Source organism: Bison bison, unplaced genomic scaffold (assembly GCF_000754665.1).
Source record: "Bison bison bison isolate TAMUID 2011002044 unplaced genomic scaffold, Bison_UMD1.0 scf7180017864141, whole genome shotgun sequence".
Classification (NCBI taxonomy): Eukaryota; Metazoa; Chordata; class Mammalia; order Artiodactyla; family Bovidae; genus Bison; species Bison bison.
The window spans coordinates 3,883,349-3,894,301 of record NW_011494713.1 but is presented as its reverse complement, the minus strand read 5'-3'; the positions used below and the strand labels follow the sequence as shown (position 1 = coordinate 3,894,301).

Below are 10,953 nucleotides of genomic sequence, written 5' to 3'. Positions count from 1 at the left end.
CTCCTCCTCCGCCGCCGCCTCCTGTCAGCAGCTCAGCCACTGCGGTGACTCGGCAACTCCACTTCCGGGTCCGGGACACCGCCTGAATCCTGCATTATTCATGAGGAGGCGATGTCTGGAGACCGAGCCCCTCCCGCATGCAGGAGTTCTAGTGGCGCGGCCGCCGGTCGTCTTGCCTGAGGGGGCGGGGCCTAATGGAGCCGGTGGTTCCCCGAGCGCCCAGCCCCGCCTTCCCCTCGAGCCGGGAGGGGGCATCAGAGGCGCCTGCGCCTTGGCTGCTGGTTAGTTGCTGGGTAACCGCGTCGAGGGAGGAGACGATTCCCTTCTGCAAGGGCGCGGAGGACCCACAACGTCGGCTGTCCCCAAAGAACCCCTGAGACTGGGAATTGAAGTGAAAGAGAATCTGGATTTTCTGTGCATTATTGAGGGGACGGACAAACTTCTTGTCCTCAGGCAGAGGAGCGTTTTGTAGGTGCTCCAAGTGTTGAGATGCTTCCCGCTTCTTCAAAGATGCCCCACAAACAACCGCCTCCTCGTAAGCAGGTAACACACCTCGACCTGCTCTGTCTTGATGACCTCTGACCTTCCCTGCCAGTGACCACCGATCATACCTCTGCTACTGACGCTTCATCTTCCTTTCCCTGTTGACTTTCTCCCTGACTCCTGGCCTGTGTTCCCAGTGACCTCTGACCCCGTCCTGCTCTCTCCCTCTAATCCTAGCGTCCTCTCCCACACTGCCCCGAACTGCTGTTTCCTACCACTCTTTCACTTGTCCTCCTTTCACCATTCCATTCCCTCACTCCATGACCCATCCTGACCAGCCCATCCTCCTTAAGCCCCCACCCTCTCTCTTACCAATATGTTCATTGTCCTCACAGTCTTGTCCCAAAGAATTTGTTTTTCCCATCCTTTGCTGAGTGCCCAGTGCTGGGCTAGGTGGAGACACAGGCCTTTGGGAGCTCACAGAAGTGCAGGAGACCTGTACAGGAGACACAGATTATATGGGGTGGTATGCTTCAGGTCTTCTGTGTTGGGAGACTTGTGAGGAGAGAGCACTCAGACAAAGAGGAAAGAAGCTCTTTTCCTATCTCCTTTCACACACTGCACACTCCAAACTGGCCCATCCAGACTGCCCTTGTTGCCACCTGGACAGATGTCATCTCTTCTCACAGGAAACCTAAGAGTCACCCTTCTTAACTCACCCAGCTCACCCTGGGTGGAGAAGTAAGGCCCAGCTTCTTGAGGAGCTCTCTGTGACAAAGCCACTCAGTTCTTCAAGGATCACTTTTTTCCAAACTCTTGACGAATTATCGGGCTTCCCTGATAGCTCAGTCAGTAAAGAATCCACCTGCAATGCAGGAGACCTGGGTTTGACCCTAGGTTGGGAAGATCCCCTGGAGAAGGGAAAGGCTACTCACTGCAGTATTCTGGCCTGGAGAATTTCATGGACTCTACACATAGTCCATGGAGTTGCAAAGAGTCAGACAGGACTGAGCGACTTTCACTTCACTTTCACTTTACGAATTATCATCTTACAATTAATATGCAGTTTCTTGCTTTGTGAGGCAGGGCTCCTATTTATTTATTCTTAAATAATATCTCAGGCCTAGGTATTTTGAGATTTGGAGACTGTATCTGTGTGCATGCTGTTTATGACTTTACATATTTGGGTCTGGCTTCCTCTATATTGGGTTTCCCAGGTAGCATAGTGGTAAAGAGTCTGCCTGCAAATGCAGGAGATGCAGGAAACTCAGGTTTGATTGCTGGGTCGGGAATATCCCCTGGAGTAGGAAATGGCAACCTGTTCCAGTATTCTTGCCCAGATAATTCCATGGATGGAGGAGCCTGGCAGGCTACAGTCCATGGAGCGGCAAAGAGTCAGACATGTCTAAGCGACTGAGCACGCACCCTTCCATATTACTTGCCTGGTCTCCTTTGCTTCTTTCACTTGGACTTCCATAGCAGGTGTGTTCACCATTCTTATATCTCTGCAACCATGGAAAGGCTGCTTTTCCTGTATGGCCTTGCCCTAGTTTTATGTCAGGGTTGAACTGTGTTTTGAAGCTCGTACTGTCCTTGGGGCTACTGACTCTTAATTTACATGCAGTTTATTTTAAATTTGGCATTGCTGAGGACTGGTTCACATACAACAAAATGGACCATTTTAGTTGTATATGTTGACAGATTTTACAAAGCTATACAGTTGTGAACCACTACCACAATAAAGATATAACACACTTCCTCTACTCTCTAAAGTTTCCTTTTACCTCATCCCAGTCCATTCTCCCCAACTTCCTAGCCCCAAGTAATTACTAATCTTCTTCTGTCAACTACAGATTGGATTTTTCTAGGGGTTTGAACAAGCTTGGGAATCAGTTTCTCCAGTCCATTAGGGGAGATATTAGAGGTTTTAGGTAAACTGAGAGTGGAGAGAGGTGACAGCAAACAGGAGACAGAAACGTGGGTCAATCGGCCTTGCACACATCAGTGCTGCTGCTTTGGAAGGAAGGGTTGTTTTAGAACAGGATAAATATACTTGTGTGGAATGTGAGCAGAGCTGGGTTGTGCTAGGTTATATTCATCACTCTTTTGTCCCCATGAGGCTTATAGCCTAGGTCAGTTGTGAATTGGGTGTGGGACAACCTAGAGAAACTTGAAAAGTCCCTGTCCTCTGGAAACTCAGGCCTGTGGGGGAGACAGAACAAAGGCATATAAAGATAAGGGAGGATGCAATCCCTGGGGTTGAAAGGAAGAGAGGTATGCAGGTTGGAGCAGCAGAGATGCTTCAGGAAGGAGGTAGCTATGACTTGGAGGCCTGCAGTGGAGAGGGAAGGTCAGGATTGGATTTGTCAGGGGACGGAGAAGAATTTAAACTCCATTGTTTGTGTCAGTGATCAAGTCTTCTATTGACTCCCTCTTGCTCTCAGAATAAAGTCCCAAAAGTCCAATGTCTTTGTATGGCCTAGAAGGCCTTGGCAGGTCTAACCTTTGCTACCCACCTGACTTCGGATCTCATCGTTGCTCTGTGAAGATTCCTCAGTTCCACCACACCTGAACTGCCCTTACTTCCTGGAAAATGACATCCACGCTGTTGTCCTCTAAGCCTTTGACACTGCTATTTCCTCTGATTGCTTGGTACAGTCTTTTCTGTCTTCTGCCACCTGCCCCAAGCCAACCTGCCCCAAATCTCTCCTTAATCTCCTGTTCATACATCACATCTCAGTTTGCCCAGCATATTCTCCTATCAAGGGTTAAGGTCCCTTTCTGGAGGCAGGATGTAGTGATATCCCCACTAGACTGTAAACTCTGATGTCAAGGATCATGTCTGTCTCATTCATTGTTGATTCCCCTGAACCTAGCACAATCCCTGGAATATATTAAATCCTGAAAATGGGTGGAATATGAATTCTGAATGCTTCCAATTGTTGTTTGGAAATTTTGATCTGGATGAGTTTGAAGGATAGAAAAGGGTGAGCCTTGGATGAGGAGACTGGTGGGGAGTGATAACAAGGAACTGTGACTGTAGAAGCACAATTTTCTGGGTTTATATTTATATCTGCTTTGGTAGTAAGGCTGTGAATGGTTCAGATTTGAAATATATATACCCATGCTTTAAGAGCTGGGTGTTGGAAATTGAGGACAAAAATGATGATGATATAAATATTCTCATTCAACAATTATTTATTGAGCACCTACTCTATACCAGGTAATGTTCTATGTATTGATGATATTTGTTGTTGTTTAGTCACTAAATTGTGTCGGATTCTTTTGGAACCCCATGGACTATAGTCTATCAGGCTTCTCTGTGCATGGATTTCCCAGGCAAGAATACTGGAACGGGTTGCCATTTCAGGGGGTTCCTTTTTCAGGGGATCTTCCCGACCCAGGGATTGAACCTGTGTCTCCTGCATTGGCAGGCGGGTTCTTTACCACTGAGCCACCAGGGAAGCCCATTGGTGATATAGCAACAAACAAAACAAACACAAATCCCTGCTCTCAGGGAGCTTATCTTTTAGTTGGAGATAAATTGTCTACAAACAAATAAGTAAAATATATTGTTTGTCAGATGATGATGGGTGTCCTAAAGAAAAATAAGGCAGGGAAAGGAATAGGAAGTTCAGGGAACCAGGATATTATGGTTTCAACATAGTGGTTTGGCGAGGGAGAGAGGGGGAAGCAGTGGCTTATAGAGGTGACATTTGAGAAAGACCTGAAGGCAGTGAAGGAATTAACTGTGTGATATTCTGGGGGGAAGGCATTCCTGACAGAGGGCATAGTAAGTGTAAAGTTCCTGAGATGGGAGCTTGCTCACACATGTTCTGGATCAGCAAGGAAGGGAGGAGGAAAGTGGCAGGAAATACGGTCAGAGACATGTTCCCCTCTATTCCAGAGGGTTAATCAAATAACCATGGCATATTAAATTGATCATGATGAAGCTCCATGAATCATAATTTGTAATTAAAATTCATGAACGTCAGGCACCATAAACCAGGACCAGCTCAAAACATCACTGGTAATACCCCAATAACAGAGTGTCCTTCCTGAAAATTTCGAGAATTCCAACTGGCTGCATGTGTATATGCAAGAGGAATTTTGCATCGTTGCCAAACATTGCCTGGCAGCCAGACTCCTCAGCAGAGAACTGAATTAGAGTCTTCTGTGAACTCCAGTTAAAGGCTAATTTTAGTTTATGACTAACAAGTTTTAGTACTCTTTTATAACTCAGTTACCATAAAAAAAAAAATCAAAAGTCTGGAATTTTGCATCATTTCCCTGTAGCAACCAAAGAAAAGTCTTGCCGTTTTGGATCACTTCGTGTGATCTCTTCAAAAGCCCCTCTGGGACAATACTTTTAGAAATACTGATCTTGATGAGGTGTAATGAGGGTAGGGGTAAGTGGGCAAGAGTTGCAAGGCCAGAAGACAGTCTTAGATGATTCAGAGATTTTGAGTCTGATGACTAGGCCTGGGATCCACAGAAGAAAGGACAGGAGGAGGTGAGCAGAATCGAAGGCAAGTTGATACACTTCTCTTTGTCCTAAGTAAGCTCCTCCCTCTTGTGACCCTTCTCAGTGTCATCCTTGCTTCCTCACATCCTTACACTCTCATCCTCATCTCTTCTTCAAGCTCTCGATCTGAGATTTTGCCCCTTTACTTCCTAAATCTCTTGAATCAGATCACTTTGTTCCTCTTCACAGCCACCCCGTTAGCCCTGTCTACCGTCATCTCTCACCTCGACAGCTGTAAAAGCTTTGTCAGGCTTTGTCACGGGTACTCCCCTCATCCACCCAGGTCCCTTCCAATCCATTCTATGTGCCATACCAAGGGATCTTTTTGAACTGTCAACCTGATTATGTCATCCCACACTCAAAACCCTTCAGTGACTTCCTACTTCTTTTAGGAGAGGAACCAATTGTTTATCTTATTTATTATTATTATTATTTATTTTGCTGCTCTGGGTCTTAGTTGCAGCATGTGGGATCTAGTTCCTTGACCAGGGATTGAACCCTGGCCCCCTGCATTGGGAGCTTGGAGTCTTAGCCACTGGACCATGAGGGAAGTCCCAAAGAGGGACCAATTTTTTAAAAACCCGTCAGGTAAAACAAACAAACAAACAAACAAAAACCCTCAGGTGCCTATATGGGCTGAGGCCTGCTTGGGTGTCTAAGCCTTCACTTGTACCACTGTGTCCCAGTCATTGCTGTATTTCGGTTCTTTGTTGTCCCTTCTTTGTGGAACATTCTCCGTGCCCTCTCTCCCTCACCGATGCACTCACTCACAAGACTCCGGTCCAAACAGCAGCCCCCACACCACTTTAACGGCCTGTACCTTGTTAATGAAGAGAATGAAGTTTTCTCTATGTTTATAGTTTCATTGTCCGTGATCTTCTCTTCTAAAGCATGCATCCCAGGGTGTAATTATTCACTTGTTTGTGTAATTATTTTATTAGTGTATGTCTCTCCCATTAGACTGTGAGGCCTTGAGAGCAGGGCCTGTGGATGTTTTTCCTCACAGCTGTATTCTCAGCTCCTAACACAGTGGCCATTGCATTAGAAGCTCTTGACGAATGATTGTTAAATGAACTATGGGGTGCAGTTGAGGAAGTAGCGTTGGGTACAGTGGAAGCCTGTGGTTGGCGATCCTAACACTGATTCTGGGAGAATCAGGGAAGATTTCTAGAAGGAACACCATGATTCAAGGTTTGGACAAAGGTCCAACATGTAGGATAAGAACTGACCAGAGAATAAGGAAGAATAATGTTCTTCTGGGGAGGAGAGTGTTTATTGGTTATGTGGTCAGTCATGATGCATCTGCTAATGAAGAGAAGAACTAGACACAGCATTGGATTTGATAATTAGGAAGTCAGTGAAGATCTTGGAAACAATTTTAGAGATAAAAAGCAGACTGAATTGAGCGAAGAAGGCATAAAGACCATGTAGACAGGATTTCTTTTTTTTCAGATGAAGTTAAGGCTTGAATATGTTAAATGCTAAGGTAAGGCATTTGCCTGGCAGAAACAGAGAGAAGTCGAAGATGAAAGAGATAAAATGAAGACTAGAACCAAGTGTCTGAGGAGATGGAAGTGGGTCAGTTGTGGCCAAGAGGTGGACCACTTTGTAACAGAAAAGGAGAAAGGAGGAAGGGATGGATGTAGATGAGGATAATTCAGAGGCTTAGTGACAGGAAGTTGAAAGAATTTTCTCTTCGCTTTCCCTAGTAGTGTTACAGAATTCCTTCTGGAAGTGATAACTAGAAAATAAATTTTGCCAGTGGTTATTCCATTTTGTTATGATTATAGTCATGCCATTTTCGGAGTTATGGTCTGAGGTTTTTCATGCACAATTATCAGATTACAGAACAGCTGGGAGCATTTGAGGCCAGAGCTTGGTCTCCACCCCCATCCCCCACCCCTCACCTCATTTACCGCACTCAGTACTTGCCAGGTAGTCGAATAATAATAGCAGAGGTGTCTTGTGCTTATCCCTAGGCTTTGCAGCCAGCAAGCAGATGCTGAAGAATAATTTTGGTTCTCTGGCTCCAGCTGTGAACAAGCCATATGAAATTGTTTTCTGCCAGCTAGAAATCGGTGTGGAGTATTCAATTTTCCCAATTGCTGAGACTGAGTGGTATGGAAGAAGTGAGCAAAGAACACGGCTGTTGATCAAACTGGTTTCACTGCTTTGTGTCTCACAATACTTTGTCCTGTTTAAAGCGTCTCTGGATTCTGGTTTATGTAGTGTGTTTATGTCTTCCATTTAGCTCAGTTCCTAGATTTGAGAACCCCTGGAGTGGGACCAACTCAACTTTCATTCTTCTTTAGCTGCCATCCTAGCATCTGGTACATAGTAGATGCTTAATAAATACTGGATGAATAAATAATGACTGAATGAATTAGTGGGTGAGTAAATAATGACTGATGGAAAGGTGTGTGCATACATGCTAAGTCGCTTCAGTTATGTCCAACTCTTTGTGACCCTGTGGACTGTAGCCTGCCAGGTTTCTTGTGGGATTCTCCAGGCAAGAATACTGGAGTGAGTTGCCAAGCCCTCTTCCAGGGGATCTTCGTAACCCAGGGATTGAACCCACATCTCTTACCTCTCCTGCATTGGCAGGGAGGTTCTTTATCACTAGCGCCACCCTGGAAGTCTGATGGAAAGGTATGTACTGCAATACTCTGAACGCTAACTTTTCCTTGTAGGCCTGCAGAAGAAGCAACTCATGACTCCTTTGTTTTAGTCAAAGCACCCAATTCTGTTAATTTTTTTAGGGACCCTACTCCTGATATTAACCTTCTTTTCCTATTCCAATTCCTATCAGACATCCATTTTCTCAGTTAGTTATTTTTTCCTTGTGTCATACATTCAGCCTCAAATATTGCTTTGGAACAAATTGGAATACAAATGGATAAGACAAATCTGCTAATCCCTGGACAGACACTTGGATCCAGGTCCCTGCATCTTTGTTAACGATTCTGTTCCCTCTGCCTGGAAAGCCTGAGCCTATCCAACTTCTGCCCTTTATGAGCCTGGAAAACTGTAAGGCACAATACATGTGCCTTTAGCTAAGCTCTGTAAGTGGCGAAGAATAGAGGCTCACTTATGTTACCTCAAATACAAGGTGGGATGGGTGAAGAGGAAGGTGTATATTTAGGGGTTTGTGGGTAGATATTATAAATACATAGATAGCCTAGAATTAGACTCAGAAACCTCTTTGTTCTGAAACAGATATTGGTACTAATTTCTTTCTCCACGTCTCTCATAGCTTCTCTACTTTTCTTCTTCTTTTTAATATTTATTTATTTGCCTGCACTGGGTCTTAGTTGAGGCATGTGGAATCCTCGTTGTATCACACAGGAGCTTTCGTTGTCACTCAAGGTCTCCGTAGTTGGGGCACATGGGCTTTAGTTGCTGTGAAACATGTGGGATCTTAGTTCCCTGCCCAGGGATTGAACCCACATCCCCTGCATTGCAAAGCAGGTTCTTAACCACTGGACCACCAGGGAAGTCCCCTCTCTACTTTTCTTAGCAACTATATTTCATTCCCTATTTTCATTTCCCAAGCAGTCAACTTTTCTACGGTTTCAGCTCCCTCATTACTTACTGTATTTTCAGCTCATCATGACTACTCTGGCCTCTTTTGTCTCATAAAATGTCTCTATCAGTATCTACATCCCTCCACCAGTTCTCTCTGTGGTCCCAGTTCAAACCCTTGGAGAAGAAATCTGATTGTCTCCAGCTTACCTGTTCACGCTAGGCTATATCAAGGAGGATAAGGTCCTTTGGCTTTCTAAGGAGCCAAAGCTGTGAAGCAGGGCAATTTCCCTTAGAAGGTGGTATGGTCTTTCCTTGGCTCCTCCTGTGCAGGATATAACCTGCCTTATTGAAAGTAACTTCTACATTGCTTCTGGTAAGTCTTTCTCAAACGTTGATCGGAGAGGGCCTCAGATATTTTCCAACTGGTTGCTTCCATTCAGGGCCGATATTTACATTACAAAAGGTTCTGTCCTTTACAAAAGCCTTTTACTTTAAGAGGTTTTTTTTTTTTTTAATAGCACATTTCTACAATGAATTTTTAAATGCATCACACTCTATGCATAACTTTTAAAGACCTTGACATAGGAAATAAATTGTGGCCATGATGGAGCATTTCATACTGGACTCACCATCCCACTATGAACAGCCCGTAATCCCGAACACAATATGTGAAGCAGCTGGTTTCGGTACTCGCCCAATCCTAAGGGAAGGCGAACACCAAAACATGAGTTACATGTTTATCTTTGCTTTCTGCCTTGGGTCAGTTTCTTCTCTTTTTAAACTCTTTTTTCACATGTATAATTAATTAAGTAATACTTATTCAGTTTTTTGGCTGAACTCGGCCTTAGTTGCAGCATATGCCCTCTTTTGGTTGTGGCATGCAGGATCTTTAGTTGTGGCACATGAACTCTTAGTTGCCTTGTGCCTGACCAGGGATGGAACCTGGGCCTCCTGCACTGGGAGCATGGAGTCTTAGCCACTGGACTACCAGGGAAGTTCTTGGGTCAATTTCTTGATCATGGCTCAGGGAGAGAGATCCAAAGGAGAGTACCGTGATACCAGTGATATCCAATGTTGGAATTAGTAGGCAATGGCTTGAAAGCAGTTGCTAAAATACATTTATGAACTAAAAAAAGTATTGACTTAAAGGATGGGGAATCTAAGCCTCCAAAATGGAAACAATAGAAAAATAAATATCAGAAATGAAAAATTTATTGGCTAGTCCTAATAGTAAATGTGAAGATGGAAAATTGAAATTATCCAATCCAAAACACAGAGAAAAACAAGATTAGAAACTATAAAGAGCCTTAGTGACCTGTGGGAATATGTCATATTTGTATCTGTAACTTGCAAGTAGCTGGAATCCCAGAAGGAAGACAAGGAGAAGGAAAGTAGTTAAAAAAAATAATTGTCAAAAATCTCTTAAATTTGGTGGAAAACATATTATTAGCAGAGGTTCAATGAGCCCAAAGCAGGATAAATCAAGGAAAACCAAAGGTAGGTCGCTCACAATCAAAAAACTGAATGCCAAGGATAAAAATAAAATCTTGAAAGCAACCAGAGACAAATGACACAATGCACAGAATGGAATAATAGGATCATGACTGACTTCCCACTGTAAACAAAAGCAATCAGAAGACAATGGAATATCATAGCTAATGCACTGAAAGAAAATTACCATCAAGCCAGAATTCTATGTCCAACAGAAATATCCTTCAAAAGGAAGAGTTTTCTATAAATACGTTTTCAGATAAACTAAAACTGATAAAATTTGTCTTCAGCAGACCTTCACTACAAGAAGTACAGAAAGCAGGACTTCCCTGGTGGTCCAGAGGTTAAGACTTTGCCTTGCAGTGGAAGGGACATGGGTCTGATCTCTGGTTGGGGAAGAATCCCCTCTTCTCCCACCTCTGCATGGAAACTACTAAGACCTGACACAACCAAATAAATCTTCAAGAAAAAAAAAAGAAGTTCTTTCAGCATAGGGAAAATGACTCCTGATGGAAGCTCTGCCTGTGGGAAGGCCCCAAAGTACTAGTAATAGTAAATACGGGCCTAAAGATAAAATACTAGATATTTTTGGCTTCTATTAATTTTCTTAAGAGGCATATGACTGTTTAAAACAAAAATAACACCGCTGTAAGCTAAAGCTTATAATGTATATAGAAATAAAATACGTGGCAACAACCTCAAAGATGAGGTTGTGGTGGTAAATGGAATTAAGGTGTGATAATATCAATAACCTCAGATATGCAGATGACACCACCCTTATGGCAGAAAGTGAAGAGGAACTAAAAAGCCTCTTGATGAGAGTGAAAGTGGAGAGTGAAAAAGTTGGCTTAAAGCTCAACATTCAGAAAATGAAGATCATGGCATCCGGTCCCATCACTTCATGGGAAATAGATGGGGAAACAGTGGAA

At 43.7% G+C, this 10,953-nt stretch overlaps 1 protein-coding gene across 1 annotated transcript in view; it reads left to right on the top strand.

The window, feature by feature from the left end:
- The first annotated feature begins 280 nt into the window (after positions 1-280).
- DNAI1 (dynein, axonemal, intermediate chain 1) overlaps positions 281-10,953 on the top strand; it is a 69,480-nt gene continuing 58,807 nt past the window's right edge. The window contains exon 1 of the mRNA XM_010840104.1: positions 281-543. Coding sequence (XP_010838406.1) covers positions 490-543 — 54 coding nt within the window. The 5' untranslated portion in view covers positions 281-489. The remainder of the gene's footprint in view (positions 544-10,953) is intronic.